The sequence below is a fragment of the Hylobates moloch genome, unplaced genomic scaffold, assembly GCF_009828535.3.
Source record: "Hylobates moloch isolate HMO894 unplaced genomic scaffold, HMol_V3 SCAFFOLD_6, whole genome shotgun sequence".
In the NCBI taxonomy this organism is placed as follows: domain Eukaryota; kingdom Metazoa; phylum Chordata; class Mammalia; order Primates; family Hylobatidae; genus Hylobates; species Hylobates moloch.
Genome location: NW_026652281.1, coordinates 118,641,213 through 118,664,637, shown reverse-complemented (window position 1 = coordinate 118,664,637; position 23,425 = coordinate 118,641,213). Strand labels below are relative to the sequence as shown.

General features: G+C 51.6%; 1 protein-coding gene across 1 annotated transcript in view; it reads left to right on the top strand.

Annotated features, from left to right (window-relative positions):
* The first annotated feature begins 3,581 nt into the window (after positions 1–3,581).
* The window catches only part of ARAP3 (ArfGAP with RhoGAP domain, ankyrin repeat and PH domain 3), a 29,495-nt gene continuing 9,651 nt past the window's right edge, over positions 3,582–23,425 (top strand). Inside the window, exons 1-19 of the mRNA XM_032158180.2 lie at positions 3,582–3,650; positions 5,331–5,871; positions 6,012–6,073; positions 6,178–6,289; positions 12,023–12,226; positions 12,361–12,430; positions 12,697–12,817; positions 12,905–13,089; positions 13,172–13,278; positions 13,529–13,728; positions 13,822–13,907; positions 14,047–14,229; positions 14,399–14,534; positions 15,171–15,287; positions 15,735–15,882; positions 15,992–16,094; positions 19,185–19,404; positions 20,444–20,507; positions 20,734–20,897. Of these exons, the coding sequence (XP_032014071.1) occupies positions 5,348–5,871; positions 6,012–6,073; positions 6,178–6,289; positions 12,023–12,226; positions 12,361–12,430; positions 12,697–12,817; positions 12,905–13,089; positions 13,172–13,278; positions 13,529–13,728; positions 13,822–13,907; positions 14,047–14,229; positions 14,399–14,534; positions 15,171–15,287; positions 15,735–15,882; positions 15,992–16,094; positions 19,185–19,404; positions 20,444–20,507; positions 20,734–20,897 (2,806 nt within the window). The 5' untranslated portion in view covers positions 3,582–3,650; positions 5,331–5,347. The remainder of the gene's footprint in view (positions 3,651–5,330; positions 5,872–6,011; positions 6,074–6,177; positions 6,290–12,022; positions 12,227–12,360; positions 12,431–12,696; positions 12,818–12,904; positions 13,090–13,171; positions 13,279–13,528; positions 13,729–13,821; positions 13,908–14,046; positions 14,230–14,398; positions 14,535–15,170; positions 15,288–15,734; positions 15,883–15,991; positions 16,095–19,184; positions 19,405–20,443; positions 20,508–20,733; positions 20,898–23,425) is intronic.

Genomic DNA, 23,425 nt, shown 5'->3' with positions numbered 1-23,425 from the left:
ACAGACCTTCGTTTGCACATCTCCTAGGGGCCAGGGCTCACATCTGCTACAGACTTACTCCGCAAGGTTCTAGAATCCCTGTGCCCTCACATGATGCTGGGTTAGTGCTCCCCCAGTGTGTGGAGAAGAACAGAGGAAAGCCATGACACCTGGACCCCTGGGCTACAGCTCCACAGAGAGGATTCTGGGCAAAGATCTCACTGTATCCACATTCAGGGTCACAGATGCCTTAGCCATTGTCTTCTGGGGCCTGGGATGCCTCTATCCCCTGCAACCTGTTTCTGCCATTGCAAAGGCTAAGAATGAAAGAGAGGAGGCGGGGCGGGGTGGCTCACCCCTATAATCCCAACGCTTTGGGAAGCCGAAGCAGGAGGATCACTTGAAGTCAGGAGTTCAAAACCAGCCTGGCCAACATGGTGAAACCCCATCTCTACTAAAAAATACAAAAATTAGCTGGGTGTGGTGGTGGGTACCTGTAGTCCCAGCTACTCTGGAGGCTAAGGCAGAAGAATTGCTTGAACTCAGGAGGCGGAGGTTGCAATGAACCGAGATTATACCACTGCACTCCAGCCTGGGTGACAGAGCAAGGCTTCATTTCCGAAAAAAAAAAAAAAAAAAAAAAAAAAAGAAAGAAAACAGAAAGAAAGAGAGGATGGGGAAGAAGAGACCTGTGCTTCCCAGGCCAGAGCCTAAGACCCAGGATCACCCCCTCGTCTAGCTCCCAGGGACCCTAGAAGCAATGGGTGCTCTTTGCTCTACTGTGGCCAGGCTACAGAGATCCCCTTGAGTCTGTCCTATCCCTTCAGAGACAGATTATGAAGACAGAGAAAGACAGACACAGACAGAGGGACAGAGAGACAGAGACAGGCAGAGGCCGAAAGAGAGACAGATACAGAGGCCATCACAAAGAGATTCAGAGAGTGAAGAAAGAAAGAAGTTCTTTTCCTGTCTTCAGGGGAAGACAGGAAAAGAAAGAAAGAGACAGAAATAGGAAGAGAGACAGAAATAGGAAGAGAGACAGAGCAATAGAGATAGAGGCAGAGAGAAGAGAATAGAAACTGAGAAGGAGAGCCAGGGAGAAAGAGAGAAGGAAGACACAAGCCAGGGGCCAGAAGCCTCCACCTGCCCCATATCATCGAGCCAAAGAAGGGAAGTGGGGTCTGAGGGAGGAAGCCAGATCTCCCTCTCTGTGGCTCTGCCCCATCATCTGGCATTGGTGTCCTTAACTTGGAGTCAGTGGACTTGGATAAGAAAAGAATATTACTTCCACTAATCTCTAGCTGAAATTTAACATTTCCTCCAATTATGACAATAGCAACAAACCAGTCATTTTAGCCATAACTATGGCTTTGTCACCAGTAGAAATCACATATATTTTTATATCATATTACAGTATTGCAGATCTTTTGAAATACCATTTATGCTCATCACTGCATCAAAATTATGTGAGGTATCAACCTACCACTAGATCTTATTTAAAGCATTAATAAAGAAGCACATATATTACTATATCACATCGGTTTTATACCTGTATTACAACATAATTGGTTTCCTTCATAATCCTATATATTTTATTTTATGCATTTTAAAATATTATTCTGAGATGAGGCCACATACTTTACCAGATTGCCAAAGGAGAACATGGCACAAAAAGATTCAGAACTCTTGCATCTAGTCCCTGACCCAAACCCCCCGGCACCCATTCCTCAAAACTCCCTGTGCCCTTCACTGTCTTTTCCTGTTCCCTTATTTTGCTGGGTTAGTCTGAGTCCTTAAAGAAGAAGCTGCCAAGGCAGAGTGCAAAGATTTGACAAGGGGAGATGCCTATGAGAAAGGAAGGGAGCCTGGAGCTGGGAAAGCTGTGAAGGAGAGAGGGACGGAATAAAGGTTGAGAGGAGCATCCTAAAACACCAGTCAAAGGAAAGTTCAGCGAAGCCATTGGGGAATCTTGATCCAAAGTCAGCTGTCAAAGGAGTCGCCTATCTCCCAGGAATGGGTCTGCCTTAGGATCTCTGCCGAGCTCTGTCACTGGCTGGGAGCAGGCCCAGTGGGAAGCTGGCCTTAGATTTCCGAGAGAAGCAGCTGGGGTTATTGGTTAATTTCACTCCTCACAGTGTAAGGTCTGTGAGGAGCATTCTCACTGCCACCACAGTTGCCCATCCAGAAAAAAGGACGTGGTGCAGGGGTCCTGTCCATGGTGGTAGGTGAGCATGGTAGTTATAGATACAGACTTGGAGAGTTGGCTATTTTCTAGCTGCAGGGTCTTGAGCAAGTTATTTAATGCTCCCTGTCTCCTTATATGTAAAATAGAGGTGATAAAATTTCCTATTTATAGGGATATTTGTGAGGATTAATTAAAGTTTGCAAAGCAATGTTTACATAGATCCTGGAGCACGGTCAGCTCTCAATAATTGGTAGCCCTTATTATGGCCATTGCAATTATTATTTTATTACTATAATTCTCTTTCTCAAAGGGAAGGCCGGGAAAGTGGGGCTCCAGGAGGCTGAAGATGACAGTCCCTCCCCTAGCTGAGGCAGCTGGAAGAGGTGGGAACCACTTCCTCCCACTCCCCTCTTCTTCCCCTGAAGCAGGGGTCTTCCCCTAGCTACTGACAGTTCCTGTGTCTGCTGACTCACAGCCAACTTCCTCTCATACAAACAGGAAAACACAGCCGGCCAGCGCCCCCCCCACCCCCAACACACACACACACACACACACACACACACACACACACACACCCAAACACTGGCCCTGCTCAGAGAGGGAAGTGCCTCCACCCCTGGGAGACAGGCTCCAGGACCGGGGTTCTGGCAAGATTAGGGAAGGAGAGAGGGGCCATTCCTCCTCAGGCCTCCCCGGCATCCCCCGAGAAATTTTAGGGTGGGAGAGTGGGGAGAAGGGGCGGCTTCTCCCATGAATGAAACAGCTGCTTGCTTGGTTACTGAGCTTGCAGGGCGTCCGCCTGTCCCAAAAAGGCAGCCCCAAACCTTGGTTTGGAAGTAGGGATGTGCCTTGCGGACCTTCATCCTTCGGAGGAACCTAGGCCGGGCCCTTGGGGATGGAAGTGGGGAGAAACAGACGGGGACCCCTCTGCTGGGCCTCTGCGCTTGTTGCCCAGGCCAAGTCTCAATTCTGGATGTCCAGCTTCTGTCCCCCAACTAAACTGGTTGCCAGGGTCCAGCCACCCTTCTGGGCGTGGGACAGGTGCCCTGGGGGCTTAGGGCTCGACATTTCCTCCTCCCTTTTGGCAGGAGGGCATGGGAGCAGCGGAGAGGATGCAAAGCCGTCCCTGGCACTCTCCCTTTCTCAGTTTCTACCTCCGTCCCAATCTCCGTCCCGGTCTCTGCCTCTTTGTCCCTCTCCCTAAGGTTGTCTTCGTCCCAAAGTGTTCTGGTCCTTTCTCGGCCTGCGAGAGGGCAGACTGGGGACAGACTCGGAGATAAGCGCGGCGGTTGGGCAAGAAGCCCAAACACTTTGGAGGCCTGCGCTTGCACAAGGAGTGGCCGGGGCCCCGCGGAGGGAACCGGCCGGGCGGGGCGGGGCTGGGCCCGTCTAGGGAGGGCAGAGGGGAGGCGGGGCCGGCGCGGCGGGACTCAGAGCCTCGGACGAGCGGCGGGCACCCGCGAGCGGACGGCGGCCGCGTAGTGAGGTGAGGACCCCCGCGCCCCCCGGGTCCCTGCTTCCCAGACTCCTCCCCATCACCTTCTCGAGGGCCTTCGTGGGCTCCCAGGCCCCCTCGGCGCCGGCGGCCCTCCCCATCCCCGCCACGACCCGCCCCTCCCTCCTGCTGCCCGGCCTCTGCCCCATCCCTCCTCGCCCCCTCCCTCGTCGCAGCCTGCGCTGCCCGCCACTGCCCGCCCCGCCCCCGCCCCCGCCACTCCTGTCCCGCGAGCACCTCGGCTCCCAGCCCCGTGCTCTCGAGCCCGGCCTGAGTCACCGGGAAACCGGGCCCTGAGTCAGGGCCCGAGGCTCAGCAAGCGGGCCCTGGCTTGGGAATGAGGCCCAGCTGGAGAGAGGCAGAGGGAGGCCAGCACTGATGCTGGGACAGAGAGGGCGTCCTTGTCACCGACAGAGCACAAGAACAACAGGCAGAGAGCCTAAGCCGAGGTGAAAGACAGAAACCCAGGCTCAGAGGCAGGCAGAAACACAGATACAACTCAAGATCTGGTTAGAATTGGAGACTGAGTCAAGGACAAGCTTAATGACAGAGAGCAAAACAGGGTGGGACAAGGAGAGGGACAAAGAAGGATTGAGAGGTTGAGATGGAGTAGGGCAGGGACAGGGACAAGGCAGAGATAAAACTCAGGGGCCACAGAATTAGAGACAGGTCTATGAAATAGACCAGGGTCAGGGTCGGGGTCAGGCTGGCGGAAGACGGACAGAGCACAGAGACCTGAGCCCAAGGGAATGGGCAGGGAAAAGGCAGGCTCAGAAAAGGAAGGCTTGGAGAAAGCGGAGGTGGGGGGATGGCATTTCACACGCCGAATCGCTACAGGGCATGTGCACACACAGGTGAACAGCATGTGAACACGCTGCCGGTGGGTAGAGAGTCCAGAAGCCTCTGGAGTACCCCTGACCTCTGGTCCCTAATCTCTCTGGCCTGGTTCTCCATCCCCATCCTTATTCTTCAATTAGCCTCCACCCAGGGCCAGGACCCCACACATTAGGCCTGGTTAGGGCTCTCCCGGCAGCCTGACCAAGGCAGGCAGGATGTGGAGGCGGCCAGGGCTGGAGGGACAGGAAGGAAGTCTGAGCAGAGACAATAGGCGGAAGGGGAGGAGGGACTGGGAACAACCAGGATTAGGATGGCAGGCCTGCATACCTCGGCTCTGGAAACAAGAGGGAGTGGGGTCTGCACCTCCTTCCTCCTACCTAGGCTGCCCCTCTCCCCACCTTAGTCCGGAGCTGATTGGCCACATCATTGGCCCCTCCTCTGCATCTCCCTATCCCACTCTGCCCCACAGCATTCTAGCATCTTGTCTCATGCTTACTCAGTTGGATGTGCAGTCAGGCAGGAGCAGAGCTTTGACCCAGACCCAGGGTGGGCAGGAGCTGAGAGGCCAACTCTAGCACTGACTTGCTGTGAACCTGGGGCAAGCCCCTTCTCCTCTCTGGGCCTCAGTTTCCTTAACTTCAAATGAAGTCCCTTCCCTAAGTAGAGAGCCATTGCTGTTGTTCTGGGATGGCTCTGCTTCCAGATCGCAGGCCTTTCAGCATCTTTCTTTGGAGGAAGATTGGAGGCTGGTGCTCACTGTCCAAGCCTCAGACTCTGGGGCAGGGAGGGGGATTCTCAGCCTGAGCCCTCCCTTCACCCTGCCCCTCCCCCCAGCAATGGCCTGAGCCCCCATGGCTGCCCCTCAGGACCTGGACATCGCTGTGTGGCTGGCCACGGTGCACCTGGAGCAGTATGCAGACACGTTCCGACGGCATGGCCTGGCTACAGCAGGTGCAGCCCGGGGCCTCGGCCACGAGGAGCTGAAGCAGTTGGGCATCAGCGCCACAGGGCACCGGAAACGCATTCTGCGCCTGCTGCAGACAGGCACCGAAGAGGGCTCCCTGGATCCCAAATCAGATAGTGCCATGGAACCATCCCCCAGCCAAGCCCCCCAAGCCCAGCCCCCTAAGCCCGTGCCGAAGCCCAGGACTGTGTTTGGTGGACTCAGTGGCCCTGCTACCACTCAGAGACCTGGGCTGAGCCCGGCCCTCGGGGGACCAGGAGTGTCCAGGAGCCCAGAGCCCAGCCCAAGGCCCCCTCCTCTCCCCACTTCCTCCTCTGAGCAGCCTTCAGCCCTAAATACTGTGGAGATGATGCCTAATTCCATCTACTTCGGCCTGGACTTAAGAGGCAGGGCACAGGCAGCTCAGGACAAGTGAGTGGAGTTGGCTCCCTAGGGACTAATGCTGGGGGGAGTGGGGAGGAGAGCATGAGGGGGACAGAGGCGGGGAGCAGGGCGTGAAGGCTTGTTCTTCCTCCTCTCTCCTTAAGTAACCAATAGACCTTTCTCTTCAGGGCCCCAGACAGCTCCCAAACCACTGCCCCCACCCCTGCCCTCAGGCCCACAACAGGCACAGGTAACTGGGTTATCACGGGTTGGGGGAGAGGGATAGTGCCGGCAGGACCTCATACACTCCCAGCAATCTCCTCTTCCCTGCGCGTTCCCCTCTCCTCCTGCCAGTGCACATCATGGATCCTGGTTGCCTGTACTATGGTGTCCAACCTGTGGGGACTCCGGGAGCCCCCGACAGAAGAGAGAGCAGAGATGTTTGTCAGGACAGGGCTGAACACAGGTGAGTACTAAATTGGGAATGGTGGGAGGGAGGAGCAGGTGAGTCGGTGGTGGCCGTGTATCCAGTTATTCAACAAATGTGCATTGAGTATTCACCAGCCAGGCACTCAAGATACTGGATGAGTATCACAGACCCAGTGCCACCCTCAGGCAGCTTGTGACTCAGTGGGACAGACAGGGAATAAAACAAGTAGACAAACCAATGGTCATCTAATGGAAAATTGGGAGAAGTGCTTTTCTTACTTTCTTTTTTTTGAGACAGAGTCTTTCCCTGTCGCCCAGATTGGAGTGCAGTGGCACAATCTCGGCTCACTGCAACCTCCGCCTCCTGGATTCAAGCGATTCTCCTGTCTCAGGCTCCTGAGTAGCTGGGATTACAGGTGCGTGCCACCATGCCTGGCTAATTTTTGTATTTTTAGTAGTGATGGGGGTTTCACCATGTTGGCCAGGCTGGTCTCGAACTCCTGACCTCAGGTGATCCTACCTCCTTGGCCTCCCAAAGTGCTGGGATTACAGGCATGAGCCACTGTGCCCAGCCAGGAGAAGTGCTTTTCGTTTTTTCATTCAACAAATATTTATTGAGCAACTATCATGCACCAGATGTAGATGCTTGGGATAGATCAGTGTACACAGAAATCCCTGCCCTTGTGGGGAGATAGTCCGCTAACAATAAACATAAGACATTAAATACTATAGAATGTTAAAAGGTATTAAGTGCCATGGAAAAAATAGAGCAGAGTAAGAGGGCTGGGGGATTGGCCGGGCATGGTGGCTCACATCTGTAATCCCAGCACTTTGGAAGGCTGAGGCAGACGGATCACCTGAGGTCAGGAGTTTGAGACCAGCCTGGCCAACAAGATGAAACCCCGTCTCTACTAAAAATACGAAAATTAGCCAGGTGCGGTGGTGGGCGCCTGTAATCCCAGCTACTTAGGAGGCTGAGGCAGGAGAATTGCTTGAACCTGGGAGGTGGAGGTAGCAGTGACTAAGGAAAAAAAAAAAAAAAGAGGGCTTGGGGGCAAAATGGGTGGACTGCAATTTTTCATTTACAGTTAGCGGAGTGTTAAGAAGATGACATTTGATCAAAAACTTGAAGGAGGTGAAGGAGTTAGCCATGAAGATAACTGGGGAAGAGTGCCCCAGGTAGGGCAAGTGATTGGAACAGAGGCCTCAAGGCGGATGTGTGCCCAAGGGGATCCAGGAGCAGTGAGGAGGCCAGGGCATCTTGGATGGGGCAGGTGGGCCACAGTGGGAGGAATGGCAGGAGATGAAGTCAGAGAGGTAAAAGAGGCCAGATAAGGGCCGGGCACAGTGGCTCACGCCTGTAATCCCAGCACTTTGGGAGGCCAAGGTCGGCAGACCACCTGACGTCAGGAGTTTGAGAGCAGCCTAGCCAACATGGTGAAACCTCGTCTCTACTAAAAATACAAAAAAAAGCCGGGCGTGGTGGTGGGCGCCTGTAGTTCCAGCTACTCAGGAGGCTGAGGCAGGAGAATGGCGTGAACCCGGGAGGCAGAGCTTGCAGTGAGCAAAGGTCATGCCACTGCACTCCAGCCTGGGCAACAGAGCAGGACTCCATCTCAAAAAAAAAAAAAAAAAAAAAAATAGCTGGGGGTGGTGGCACACACCTGTAGTCCCAGCTACTAGGGAGGCTGAGGTAGGAGAATCACCTGAACCCGGGAGGTGGAGGTTGCAGTAAGTGAAGATCATGCCACTGCCATCCATCCTGGACAACAGAGTGAGACCTTATCTCAAAAAAAAACACAAAAAACCAAAACCAAAACAAAACCAAAAAAACAAAAACAAGAGGCCAGATAAGGGACTTTGGCTTTTACTCTAAGTGAAATGGGAAGCCATTGAGGGGTTTCGACTTTATAAAGGGATCCCCCTGGTTGCTATGTTGGGAGTGGTCTGCAGGGGGCCAAAGGAGAAGCAGAGAGACCAGTGGGGAGGTTTTTATAGTAATGTAGGTGAGAGACCTCAGAGTATAGTGATAGTAGTGGAGATGATGAGAAGTGGCTTTATTTTAAAGTCAAACTGTCAGATTAACTTGGGATCTGAGAAAAAAAGGGCAGTCAAGAATGACTTTGAGGGCTTCCGTCTGAGCTGGCGCTGACCAGTATGGTAGCCATTAGCCACACGTGACTACTGGGCCTATGAAATGTGACTAGTATCCTTTGAGATGCACAATAAATGTAAAACACCTGCTAGATTTCAAAGACTTAATATGAGAAAAAGCAATACTGGATGAATATAACAAATATAAACATAAATTATCTTATGTTTATATTTTTATGTTGATTACAGAATTTTTATGTAGTAAAAATAGTAATTTTTATGTTGATTACATACTAAAATGTTAATGTTTAGGATATGTTGGGTTAAATAAAATATATTATTAAAATTAATTTCACCTGTTTCTTTTAATTTTTTTAAACGTGGCTACGGAAAAGTTTAAAATTACATACTCGGTTCGCATTAACTTCTGCTGGATAGCACTGTCCTGAGCACCTGAAAGTTCCTGGAGCTGCCATGGTCTGAGATGGGGAAGACTGTGCTCAGGCAGCTGGGAGGTGAGGGTAGATTAGGAGTGCAGTTCTGGACGTGTTGAATTTGAGGTGTAAGTTATGCCTCCAAGAAGAGGTGAAGAATAGACCACTGGATAGACGAGCTTAGAGTCTAGGGAGAGGTCGGAGCTGGAGACCTAAACTTGAGAGTTGTCAGCACTTAGATGGGTGCATACAGCTGTGAATGAGTGCAGATAGAGAAGAGGACCAAGATCAAAGCCCTCGTGCACTCCCATATCTAGAGGTTTGGGAGAAGAGGAAGAATCTGCAAAACGGACAGAAGAGAAATAGCAAAGTAGAAGGCCAGGAGAATGTGATGTCATAGGAGCAAAGTGAAGAAAATGTAGGAGAAGGGAGAGGCCAACTGTGTCCTACACTGCTGAGGGGCCTGCTGCTGAGTATGACAGGACTTAGAATTGACCCTTGGAATTGTAGGTCACTGGGGATCTTGACAAGTACAGTCTCAGAGTGATGGGGTGAAAGCTCGATCAGAGTGGGTTTCAAGAGAGAATAGAAAAGTATAGACAGTGTCTTTTGAGGAATTTTTCTGCAAAGAAGAGCAGAGAGTTGGAACTATTGTTGCTAGAGGAAGTAGAGTCAAGAAAAGAGTTTTTTTTGTTGTTGTTTTTGAGACGGAGTCTTGCTTTGTCACCCAGGCTGGAGTGCAGTGGCGTGATCTTGGCTCATTGCAGCCTCTGCCTCCTGGGTTCAAGTGATTCTCCTGCCTCAGCCTCCCAAGTAGCTGGGTCTACAGGCACGCACCACCACAGCCAGCTAATTTTTGTACTTTTAGTAGAGATGGGGTTTCACCATGTTGGCCAGGATGGTCTCGACCTCTTGACCTTGTGATCCGCCTGCCTCAGCCTCCCAAAGTGCTGGGATTACAGGTGTGAGCCACCATACCTGTCCAACAAGAGTTTTTTATTGGATGCAATGTTATATAGGTTTGTAGGTGAATAGGAATGATCTGGTAGGGAAGGACAGTTATGTAGGGGAGAGGAGAGCGAGGGATGTCTAAGTGATTGTGTAGGTGAGAGGAATAGGATTAAGTGCACAGAGGAGGGTCTGGCTTTAGACACAAGTGTTTATTATAGTCACAGGAGGAAGGCAGAATATGTGCGTGAAATTGGGTAAACATGGCACTGGGAGTCTGTGAGGGTTCTTATCTGATTAGTTCAATTTCTCAGTGAAGTAGGAAACAGAGGCTGCAGTAGCGGTTCTCAACCTTAGCTGTATCATAGGCTGGGAAACTTTTTTTTTTTTGAGACAGAGTCTCGCTCTGTTGCCCAGGCTGGAGTACAGTGGCTCGATCTCTGCTCACTGCAACCTCTGCCTCCCAGGTTCAAGCAATTATCCTGCCTCAGCCTCCCGAGTAGCTGAAATTACAGGTGCCCGCCAGCACACCCGGCTAATTTTTTTTTTTGTATTTTTAGTAGAGACGGAGTTTCACCATATTGCCCAAGCTGGTCTTGAATTCCTGACCTTGTGATCTGCCCACCTCGGCCTCCCAAAGTGCTGGGATTACAGGCATGAGCCACCGTGCCCAGCCTTTTTTTTTTTTTTTTTTTTTTTTTTTTTAGGCTGGGGAACTTTTAAAACTGTAAGTGCCTGGGCCCTCTCCCAGAGATTCACATTTAAGTGTCTGGTGTGGAGCCCATGTACTGATATTTTTTAGTGTTTCCCAAGTGATTTTGTGCTGTTGAGGTTGAGAACCCCTGGAAAGTGACAGAGAATAATAGAGGAATCTACTCAGGTTAGTTAAGGGAGGCCTCTCTGAGAAGATGACATAAGCAAAGACCCGAAGGATGAGAAAAAGCAGCCCAGGGAAGCATGGAAGGAGGCAAGTTTTAGGTGGAGAGAAGAGCGTGTGCAAAGGCTCTGAAACATGGAGGAGAATGTGGCTATAAGCAAGGGCCAGGGCAATACAGGATGCAGTCAGGGGAGTGGCTATGGGCCTCACTGTACAACTTCTTGCAGCCCGTTGGAATTTGGGTTTAACCTAAGTGCAAATGGGACGTTATTGAAGGGCTTCCTGCAAGGGAGTAAAATGGTCTCATCTGCATTTGTAAAAGAGCACTTTGGTGCCTGTGGGAGAATAAGTGTGGGAGGGAGGGCAAGAGTGAAAGCAGGTGGCCAGTTAGGGAATTTGCATCACCCTGATGAGAGTTGATGGGAACTTGGTCCTTGGTCCAGGGAGAGGTCAAGAACGTTTTGGACAAAGAATCAAGACATATTGATTAGCCATGGGCAACCATGACAGGGAGCCATCTACACAGCCCTTCCCCTCTTTTCCATCCAAGTCATACTAATGGCAAAGAAGATGGACTGAAATTTTCCCAATAAAAATTCCAAGTATGCTGCTTAGGAAAGCAGCTCCATGCCAATCTTAAGGGTTCTGAACCTCCCTATTCCCCTGTTTGAAAAGCAGATCCAGGCTGGGCACAGTGGCTCACGCCTGTAACCCCAGCAATTTGGGAGGCCGAGGTGGGAGGATCACTTGAACCCAGGAGTTTGAGACCAGCCTGGGCAACATAGCGAGACCTCATCTCTACTAAAAATAAAATTAAAAAATTAGCCAGGTGTGGTGGCCAGCACATGCCTGTAGTCCCAGCTACTCAGGGTGGGAGGATCCCTTGAGCCCAGAAGTTTGAGGCTGCATTAAGCCATGATTGCACCACTGCGCTCAGCCTGGGCAACAGAGAGAGAGAGAGAGACCCTGTCTCAAAAGAGGCTGGGCGCGGTAGCTCACGCCTGTAATCCCAACACTTTGGGAGGCCAAGGCTGGTGGATCACCTGAGGTCGGGAGTTCGAGACCAGCCTGACCAACATGGAGAAACCCCGTCTCTACTAAAAATACAAAATTAGCCAGGCGTGGTAGCGTATTCTTGTAATCTCAGCTACTCAGGAGGCTGAGGCAGGAGAGTCGCTTGAACCCGAGAGGCGCAGGTTGCGGTGAGCCAAGATTGCGCTATTGCACTCCAGCCTGGGCAACAAGAGCGAAGCTCCATCTCAAAAAAAAAAAAAAAAAAAGAAAAGAAAAGAAAATCAGATCCATTACCTGCCAGGCATTCTATTCTTAGGTGATGTGAGTAGGATGGAGAAAGTACAAAGAGGGTGTCCGGGGTACTTGTCTAATGTGTGTCCCTCCCTGTCTTGGCCCCCACAAGGCTCAGCAGGCAGGATCTGGAGGCACGGGAGGATGCTGGCTATGCCAGCCTTGAGCTACCTGGAGACTCCACCCTCTTGTCGCCCACCCTGGAAACAGAGGAGACCAGTGATGACCTCATTTCACCCTATGCCAGCTTCTCCTTCACGGCAGACCGCCCCACGCCCCTGCTCAGTGGCTGGCTAGACAAGCTCTCCCCTCAGGGGTGGGCGCTGGGAGGGGAAAGGAGGGAGAAAAGAGAGGCTGGGAGGTGGTTGCACGGGAAAGTGCCCCCAGACCCTATGATCCCCCTAACCTCATGCAACCTCAAACACTGATCTTGGCTCCTTCCTTCCTCAGAAACTATGTCTTCCAGAGACGCTTTGTGCAGTTCAATGGGAGGAGTCTGATGTACTTTGGCAGTGACAAGGTGGGGGGCTGGGAGATGTGATGACATGGAGATGAGGGAGAGGGAAGGCTGAGAGGGGCTCAGAATTGGAAGGAGGGAAGTCCATGGTGTGTGTGTGGGGCGCAGTGACTGCATGACTGATGTCCGCATTTAAAGTAGCTGGCTTAGCAGCTGTACCCACTGCTTGTGGATTGAATGCCAATCTTATAAAATCTGGAGCAGGACCCAGGGCTGGCACACATGGCTTGGTTCCTGTCCTCATGGGTCATTGAGCTCTCTCTCTCCAGGACCCCTTCCCTAAGGGTGTGATACCTTTGACTGCCATTGAGATGACCCGCAGCAGCAAGGACAACAAGTTCCAGGTCATCACTGGCCAGAGGGTGTTCGTGTTCCGCACAGAGAGCGAGGGTGAGGGCCACAGCCCCCTGAGTCAGGGCAGGAGGGAGGGAGGCTGTGTGAGCAACAGCCACTGACCTGCTTCTCCATCCCCACCAGCTCAGCGGGACACGTGGTGCTCCATGCTGCAGTCCTGTCTGAAGGAGCAGCGCCTCCTGGGCCACCCCCGGCCCCCCCAGCCACCCCGACCCCTCCGCACGGGCATGCTGGAGCTGCGTGGACACAAGGCCAAGGTGTTTGCTGCCTTGAGCCCTGGAGAGCTGGCACTGTACAAGAGTGAGCAGGTGAGGAGAGCTGGGCTAGGGCTGAGGGGCCTGAACTAGTCCCTTCTGGCACCTCATGATGCCCACCCCCTGACCCCACCAGGCCTTCTCTCTGGGCATCGGGATCTGCTTCATCGAACTGCAGGGCTGCAGCGTCCGGGAGACCAAGAGTCGAAGCTTCGACCTGCTCACACCCCATCGCTGCTTCAGGTGGGGCCTGGGCCAGTGGGAAGCAAGGCTGGGGGACTTTTGCGGGAGGCACAAGGGTGCAGAGGACTGGAGGCCTCTTCAGTAGGATGTCAGAGGGTGTGCACGGATGGTAGTCCAGTGAGCTAGGTCAAGATGTCAGAAGGGTCTGGGCTGCCCCAGGTGTGGCCTGTGGTGGCTCCTGCAGGAAGAGCCAGGGGGATGGGACATGGCGGGTAGGTCCATGCCCACGGACTGGCTGTCCACCCCTCAGCTTCACAGCCGAGTCTGGGGGTGCTCGGCAGAGCTGGGCAGCCGCTCTGCAGGAAGCAGTAACCGAGACCCTGTCTGACTACGAGGTGGCTGAGAAGATCTGGTCTAATCGGGCCAACCGGCACTGTGCGGACTGTGGGTCCTCCCGCCCAGATTGGGCTGCTGTCAATTTGGGGGTGGTCATCTGCAAGCAGTGTGCAGGTGAGGACTGGCCTCAAGCCCATGTGGGGAACAGGAGGGCTGGGACTAGAGGGCTCAGGGTACCCATGCCCCATGCCCCTCACACCCTCACAGGTCAGCACCGGGCCCTGGGTTCCGGGATCTCCAAGGTGCAGAGCCTGAAGCTGGACACGAGTGTCTGGAGTAATGAGATAGTGCAGGTGAGGGGGCAGAAGAGGGAGAAGGTGGGAGGGGTAGAAGGGAGCGTCCATAAGTAGGCCTTGGGCCAGCCTGGGGACAGGAATGGAACATCTGACTCTTGAGTTCCTTCACCTGCCTTTGCCCCTTGTCATCCCACAGTTGTTCATTGTCCTGGGAAATGATCGTGCCAACCGCTTCTGGGCAGGGACTCTACCCCCAGGTGAGGGACTACATCCAGATGCGACCCCTGGCCCCCGGGGAGAGTTCATCTCCCGAAAGTACCGTCTGGGTCTCTTCCGGAAGCCCCACCCTCAGTACCCAGATCATAGCCAGCTTCTCCAGGTAGGAGGGACAGAGCGGGGCTGATCTGGGGTGGGGGGGTCAGAAAACACTCTCTAGAGTTGGAATGCCTAGACCTGGGTGGTGCAGACTGTTTTTGGTGATCATACGACTGTCCCCAATGCTCTCAGTTTGGGATTTGGGGCTGACAGAGGCCCTTCCCTCCCTGCAGGCACTGTGTGCAGCTGTGGCAGGACCCAACCTACTGAAGAACATGACCCAGCTCCTCTGTGTTGAGGCCTTTGAGGGCGAGGAGCCCTGGTCCCCCCCAGCCCTTGATGGCAGCTGCCCTGGCCTCTTGCCCTCAGGTCATTCCCCCAAGTGCCTCCTCTCTCCCCCACAGGAATTCTCAGACCCAACCTATGATTCAGTTCTTCCAAGGGGCCCCAATTAGCTGATCACAATGGCCCAGCCTGGGCAGTTTCCCAAACCCTCAGATCCTCCAGGGCCTATCTCCTGATGTCATGTGATAGCTGATGACGGTCATGGCTGGGGAGGGTCTGGGTGTTCCAGGTGCTAGTGCTGGTCCACTCCTGACAGGGCCTGACTATAGGTCAGGGCTAGTCTCCCTGGAGACAGTCCGATCTCTCAAAGAAGTGATCAGCTTAGTGACACTCGCCTCCGTTGGTCAGGCCAGGGGGCTGAGACCCTTACAGGATGGCACATGCCCTGAGGTGCCCACCCAGAGCTAAGAGCCTGGTTGGCTAGCTGGTAGGGAGAGGCAGTGGGCAGGGGCTGGGCCAGAGGCCTCCCTGTCTCATTACCCCCTGCCTCTCTCTTCTGTAATCTGGGTAGTGAGGGATCCAGCTCCATTGGGCTTTACTTGGCTGTGCTGCCAGTGGAGTCAGGTCCCACTGTCTTTCTCCATTTCATCCCTTCCCCAGAGGGTGTCAGGTGATCCCATTGCACTTGGTTGACCTGACTACTTCCCCTTCCCCTTGCAGACCCCTCCCCTGGTGTGTACAATGAGGTGGTGGTGCCTGCTACTTACAGCGGCTTCCTGTACTGCAGTCCTATCAGCAACAAAGCTGGACCCTCACCCCCTCGCAGGGGCCGGGATGGTGAGGGGGAGCCAAGGGATGGGAGGATACAGGGACAGAAAGTGGATGGGTGTGAGTGTACTGCAGAGGGACAAAGAGGAGAGGGCTGGGATGGGAAAGTGGGGCCATGCCCGGGAATGGGCTGGGGTCCTGGGGGTGAGAGAGGGACCATGCCAAGTGACAGCATTGGGTGATAGTTAAGAGCATCTGTTCTGAAGTCAGACTGTCTGGGTCAAATCCCAGCTCTGCTACTTCCTACCTATGTGTCTTGGGCAAGCTACTGAAACTGAGCCTCAGTTTCCCCATCTGCAAAACAGGACTGAGTATAACACCTCATAGGGTTATTGTGAAGATTACATGGGATCATATATGGGCAAAGGGCTTGGCACAGAATAAATATCTGGTAAATTGGAACTATGACAGTGGGGGCAGAGGTCTGCTGCACCTGACTATCTCCCTCCGCCTTAGCTCCCCCCCGCCTATGGTGTGTGCTGGGAGCAGCTCTGGAAATGTTTGCATCAGAAAACAGCCCTGAACCCCTCAGCCTCATACAGCCCCAGGATATTGTATGTCTGGGTGTGAGCCCCCCACCTACTGACCCAGGTGACCTTGACAGGTAATAGCCCTCCTGTGATCACTGAGCTTCCCCTTTTCTCTTCCCAACCTCCAGCCTGACAGCCCCCTCATTGGTCCCATTCTCCTCGCTGACCTCATCTTCTCTCCAGGTTCCCCTTTTCCTTTGAGCTCATCCTCACTGGGGGGAGGATCCAGCATTTTGGCACAGATGGAGCTGACAGTCTGGAGGCCTGGATTAGTGCTGTGGGCAAGGTGAGACAGGACAGCGCCCTCTGCAGCATCTCATGCTTTCCTTGTCCCCACGTGTTCCCATCTTCTCTCTTATTCCTACAGCCACTTCTTCCACTCACAGCTAAGGGTTACTGAGCACGTATTCTGTGCCAGGCCCTGTGTTAAGCACTGCCCACTCGATATCTCATTTAATTTTCACAACCACTCTCTGAGGTAAGGTTTTAAGTATAAGGAAACTAAGTTTTAGAGTTTACAAATTCACTTGGTCAAGGTCACAGAGCTAGGAGGCAGCAGAGCACAGGACTAAAATTCAGGCCTCTGTCTGCAAAACTCATGGCCCAAACCTCACTGTGCCGATGCCTCCTCCCACGAAGAAGCTGGCTCTGATTCCCACTACCCACCCTCTGCTCCAATTTTCCAGCAGGCCCAGAGGCAAAGCTACCTTCATATTTCCCAGCTTCTCCATTCTTAGATAAGCCAATATCTTTCTCCTGTATGCCATTCCCAAAACTGAAAATTCAGGCCCTAGAGTCAGACATCCTGGGATTTGAGTCTCACAACTCTCAGCCTTGTGACCTTTTCCACATCGGTAGAGTGGGCGTAAAAGACTCACCCCCTAGGGTTGAGGATTAAATGACATGTGAGGCCCACACACAGCAAGCCCTCAGTATGTGGGCGTTGAAATAATAATGATGGTAGTGATGATGACGATGATGACGACAATCTCTCCCATCCTAAGACAGCTTTTCCCTAAGATCTGTTCCATCTTCAACTTTTCACCCTGGTGCCTTCCTTTCCCTCCTGACAATGCATCAGAAAGTCGTGTGCAGCCTGCAGTTCCCCTTTGACCCCTTGCGGCTGCCCCCCTCTGCCCATGCCCTCCTGAACTGCTACCTGGCAGGTCACCGGTGCCTTCCCATTTCCAAAGGCCAAGGCTGCCTCCCAGCCTCACCAGGTCATCTCTGCAGCATCTGGCACTCCTGTATGGGAAATGGTCCACTGCTCTGGCTTTTGACCCCCTTCTCCCAGGCCTCCTACAACTCCTCACACTAACATATTGTCTCCATATCTTTTCAGGGCTCTGTCGTGGCCCTCCCAACCAGGTTTAAGTCTCCTCTCATTATTATCTACACTTTCCAAAAAGCTATCCCATCCTTTAAGACAGTGCTACCCGGAGGGTGCTGTGAAGACTGTCACACCATACTAGCCCCTGGACTATGTGTTATGGTCCATGACAGGATAAGCACAGAACTTGAGAGTAAGCATTTAGAATATTTTATAGCAATTTGACATAGTAATTTTATGTGTTGAATCTAATTATTAAAAAAGGGCTTGGGCCAGGCATGGTGGCTCACACTTGCAAATCCCAGCACTTTGGGAGGCTGAGGCGGGAGGATTGCTTGAGCCCAGGAGTTTGAGAGCAGCCTGGGACCCCGTCTCTACAAAAAATAAGAATTAGCCAGCCATGATGGTGCTCACTTGTAGTCCCAGCTACTGGGGAGGCTGAGGTGGGAGGATTGCTTGAGCCTCAGAGGTTGAGCCTACAGTGAGCTGTGATCATGCCACTGCACCCAGCCTAAGTGATGCCCTGTCTCAAAAAAAAAGCAGGTCGGGTTGTATTCTTCGTTTTTTCATCCAGATTTTCTAGCAATTCATTTTTATTATTATTATTTTCTTTTTGAGATAGAGTTTCGCTCTTGTCTCCCAGGCTACAGTGCTGTGACGAGATCTTGGCTTACCGCAACCTCCACCTCTTGGGTTCAAGTAATTCTCCTGCCGCAGCCTCCTGAGTAGCTGGGACTACAGGCGCACATGACCTCGCCCGGCTAATTTTTGTATTTTTGGTAGAGACGGGGTTTCACCATGTTGGTCAGGCTGGTCTCGAACTCCTGACCTCAGGTGATCCGCCTGCCTCGGCCTCCCAAAGTGCTGGGATTACAGGCTTGAGCCACCGCGCCTGGCCACTTTTATTCTTTTTAATGAAAATACAGTATTGAAAAAAAAAGAAAACACAGTATTGGCTGGGCGTGGTGGCTCATACCTCTAATCCCAACACTTTGGGAGGCTGAGGCGGGTGAATCACCTGAGGTCAGAAGTTTGAGACCAGCCAGGGCAACATGGTGAAACCCTGTCCCTACTAAAAATACAAAAAATTAGCTAGACATTAGCGCCTATAGTCCCAGCTACTCAGGAGGCTGAGGCAGGAGAATCTCTTGAACCCGGGAGGCGGAGGTTGCAGTGAGCCGAGATCATGCCACTGTACTCCACCCTGGGAGAGAAGAGCAAAACTCCATTTCAAAAAAAAAAAAAAAGAAAGAAAGAAAGAAAGAAAGTACACTATTGGTTAATGACAGCTTGGGACTTTAAGAAAGAAAAAGGAAAAAACCCTGGTCCTTTACTGCAATTTACTGCAGGTAGTTTGAGAAGCACTGCTTTGCAGTCGACCTCAAACATCCTTTCCTCTATGAAGCTCCTCCCCAGCCCCCTAGGGTGGTGGAATTTCCCAGGGCATCATGAGTCTTCAGGTGTAGCATTTTTGGCTATAAAGAATAAGTATGCCTTTTTGGCTGGGCGCAGTGGCTCGTTTCTGTAATCCCAGCACTTTGGGAGGCCAAGGTGGGAGTTCGAGACCAGCCTGGGCAACATGGCAAAACCCTATCTCTACAAAAAAAGTAAAAAAAAATTAGCCAGGTGTGATGGCATGCTCCTGTAGTCCCAGCTACTCAGGAGGCTGAGGTGGGAAGATCACCTGAGCTGGGGGAGGTTGAGGCTGCAGTGAGCCATGATCACGGCACTGCACAAGAGTGAGTATTCTTTCTTATACCCACACCTCAATTAAGGGCATGAGGCTGCCACACAGGGGTCTTCTTTATGTTGGGGAGAGCAAACTGAATTGAATTGAATTTCTTTCCTGTCTTTCTCCATCCATCTCATGTTTCCTCCTTGGCTGTCTCCTTCGCTCTCTCCCATCCCTTTTCATTCCTGCTTTTCTTCTGCTTTCTCTTCATGTTTTTTTCTGCTTTTCCCTACCGCGGTCACTCTCATTTCTCTCCCCTATTCCTTATCTCTTCCCCCATCCCCCTTTCTCCTGTCCTCCCCCTGCCTCTACAGTGGTTCTCCCCGCTGAGCTGCCACCAGCTGCTGGGCCCCGGGCTGCTGCGGCTGGGCCGCCTATGGCTGCGGTCCCCCTCCCATACAGCCCCGGCCCCTGGTCTCTGGCTGTCAGGGTTTGGCCTCCTTCGTGGTGACCACCTCTTCCTGTGCTCAGCGCCGGGCCCTGGCCCCCCAGCCCCTGAGGACATGGTGCATCTGCGGCGGCTACAGGAGATCAGTAAGTGGGGAAGTTTGGGGGGACAGGGATGAAGGGTGGCCATGGGGGTGCATGGGAGCAGACCTTTATTATTTGGGGGTTCTTATGGGAAACAGCAGAACATGGTGGCTTCAGGTACAAGCTCTGAAGGGAAACTGCCCAGCTTTAGACCCCACCTTCATCACTTCCTAGCTGTATATCCCTGGACAAGTTATTTAACCTCTGTGCCTTAGTTTCCTCATCTTTAAAATGGGCACAATAATAACACCTTCCTCAGAGGGTTGTAGTGAGGTTCAAATAGGGTAATGCATCTAAAACATGTATCGCAGAGCCTGACAAGCATTTTGTAAGTGCTCAATAAATGTTATTATTATTATTATTATTTTTTTTTTTTTGGAGACAGAGTCACGCTCTATCCCCCAGGCTGGAGTGCAAGGGCATGATCTCAACGCCTCAACTCACTGCAACCTCCGCCTCCCAGGTTCAAGAGATCCTCATGCCTCAGCCTCCCAAGTAGCTGGGATTACAGGCACCTGCCACCACACCCAGCTAATTTTTGTATTTTTAGTAGAGAAGGGGTTTCACCGTGTTGGCCAAGCTGGTCTGGAGCTCCTGACCTCAGGTGATCTGCCCACCTTGGCCTCCCACGGTGCTGGGATTACAGGAGTGAGCCACTGTGCCTGGCCTATAAATATTATTATTATTTGGAATCACTTGCTGGTTGGGTCCTGGGAGAGGGGACTGGGTACCCTCACTGCTTTCCTTTCTCCTAAAAGAGGAACAATGTAAGATAATATTTTAGGACTTTGGAAACAAGAGACCTGGGTTTGTGCTCAGCCTTGCCATTTTATAGCAAGTAATCTGGGGCAAGTTACTTAAACTTTCTGAGTTTAATGTGTCATCTATAAAATGGGAATAATAGTACATAACTCATAGGATTCAACTGAACGTTTTTTGTAATGCTCCTAGCCTGGCATCTATGCACGTTAAGCATTTAATAAATAATAGTCTCTATAACGAAGACGATAATCATGAAAATGTCCACTGATTCTCCTCCCAGGTGTGGTTTCTGCAGCTGACACCCCAGACAAGAAAGAGCATTTGGTCCTGGTGGAGACAGGAAGGTAAATTGCCCCTGCCCTTGACCTGGGGCTCCCCTTCCTGGAGCGGAGCCCACACTCTGCAACCTGGCCTGCTGGGCCATTGCCCAATTCCTCAGTTTCTTCCCTTGCTCCGGGATCATTTGGGTTGGGTGTTGCTGCCCTCTGCTGGTGGCTCTGGGAAGTCTGGTCCCCATGCATCTGGGCCTGTCAGAGGAGCTGGCTCTGATTCAGGCCTCTGGGGTCTCAGGACCCTGTATCTGCAAGGAGAGGGCCGGCTGGACTTCACGGCATGGAACGCAGCCATTGGGGGCGCGGCTGGTGGGGGCGGCACAGGGCTGCAGGAGCAGCAGATGAGCCGGGGTGACATCCCCATCATCGTGGATGCCTGCATCAGTTTTGTTACCCAGCATGGTGAGTAGGCACTGGCTGATACTGAGCCAATGGGGGTGGGGGGTGGGGGGGATGAGGGGGTGGAGAACGTGAGCACAGCCAGGGTGGAACATGAGCACAGCCTGGAAGAGCTTTGCCTCCAGAAACTGCAGCTGGACCCCAGCTGGTCGTATGACTCTTGGCAGGCTGCTTTGCTTTTCTGAACCTCAATTCCATCATCTGTAAAATGGGGCCAGCGGTCCTCATTTTCCAGGATAATTGTGACAGTGAGACAATGCCCGTCAAGCCTTGAGCACAGGGCCTGGCATGTAGTAAGTGTTCAGAAGTTTCGTCAGAGTGTGGAGTAGGGGAGGAGCACTGAAAATGTGACTGAGGACACAGAGCCATGGCAAACAGCAAGCAGCTGCGAGGTGAGAGCTGAGCTGTGCAGCACATTCCCAGAAGTTTTAAGCAGAATTATTCTGTGTGGGAGGTTTTCTGGACTTAAATGGTCAGCTGTGCAAGTGGCCCCCATAATTCTTTGTGAGTTTTTTGTTGTTGTTGTTTTCTTTTTTTTTTGAGATGGAGTCTTGCTCTGTTGCCCAAGCTGGAGTGCAGTGGCATGATCTCAGCTCACTGCAACCTCTGCCTCTTGGGTTCAAGCAATTCTTCTGCCTCAGCCTCCCAAGTAGCTGGGATTGCAGGCGTGCCCCACCACACCTGGATAATTTTTATATTTTTAGTACAGATGAGTTTCACCATGTTGGCCAGGCTGGTCTCAAATTCCTGACTTCAGGTGATCCACCCACCTCGGCCTCCCAAAGTGCTGGGATTACAGGTGTGAGCCACCGCACCTGGCCCTTTGTAAGTTTTTTATCCTAAATAAGGACCGAAAAGAATCTATTTCTCCTGTGAACCCTCTTTAGAAGGCTGTACTCTTAATAAGGAAAATTCACAGAAAACTAAGGTGGGCAGATCCCTAGATCATTTATAATACCTAATACAATGCAAGTGCTGTGGAAATAGTTGTTATGCTGTATTGTTTTTATTTGTTTTTCGTTGTTGTTATATTGTTATCTTGGGGTTTTTTCCCAAATATTTTTGATGTCCGTTGAATCTGCAGTTGTGGAGCCCATGGTTACAGAGGGCAGACTGTAAGGAAAAAAACAGCGCCTCCACAAACCTACAAATAATTGTTACTAGTCACGGGAAATGGAAAGTCAGTGGCTAATAACATTTTCCATGCCTTGGCAGTGGCCTTGTTCAGTGACCTCCCCCACTCGCTACATCCTTATCCTCTTCTCAGCCTCTCTCGTGTTCGAAGGAGGAAATAAGTCAGAGGCCCAGTGAGAAATCCCTGAAGAAAGAATATGGGGCCGGGCGTGGTGGTTCAAGTGTGTAATCCCAGCACTTTGGGAAGCTGAGGCAGGTGGATCACCTGAGGTCAGGAGTTCGAGACCAGCCTGGCCAACATGGTGAAACACTGTTTCTATTAAAATACAAAAATTAGCCAGCCATGGTGGCGGGTGCCTGTAATCCCAGCTACCTAGGAGGCTGAGGCAGGAGAATTGCTGTGAGGTGAGGTTGCAGTGAGCTGAGATGGCACCACTTCACTCCACCCTGGGCGAAAAAGCAAAACTCCGTCTCAATAAAAAAGAAAGAATCTGGGTGTTCATCTCCTCCCCTCCAAGGTTCCTGCACCACCATTGTTTAGTCAGCATACACTGGTTGAGCTGCTACCATGTGTCAGACACTGGGGATATGGCAGTAAGCAGGGAGGGTCCTAGGAGGGTCCTAGGAAGCTTATTTATTACCCATCTCTTGGGTAATAAATAAGAAAACAAATATAGTCTGTTCTTGTTATTTGTGGTAGTTATGCTCTAAGTCACTGCAAACATTTAATTAGTGAATATTGAATCACTGCCCCAGAGGAAATACAGGGTTAGCTTCCTGCTAGCCTCTGGTTACAATAACATTTTAGTCAAGTGATTAATATGTATGCTTGTTTTATGTGTTTTTCTGTGTAAGGAGACCTTATTTTATATATATTGTTTGATTTGTTAACACTAAACTCAAGGCCAACAGCACTGTAACTCATGCCTGAAGGAAGCTGATCTAACACATGTATTTTCTCTGTAAGGCATGTCACAGCTTTCTCACACGTAGAAACACTAGAAAGTATTTCAGCACTATACGTGGGCCATTTTAAACAGTGAAGTCACCAACAAAAAGCACAAAAATATGGCTCTAAATATACCATTAAAAGGATACACTTGTTTAGAGTAAGAACATGCACATTGGGGAGGGGACTTAAATTTTTCTTCACTCTGTTCATAAATGATGATGAAAATGCCAAAAGTATTGATTTTGGGGTTACAAATAACTTTTAGCAAGTAGGATAATGTGCAGATATGGAATCCACAGATAATGAGGATGGACTATAAAGTGATTTCAGAGAGTGCTATTTAAAAATAAAAGTGGTGAGGAGATACAGTGTGATGGGGGTTTTTACTTGTGACAGTGAGGTCAGGGAAGGACTTTCTGAGGATGACTCCAGCAGAGACCTGAGA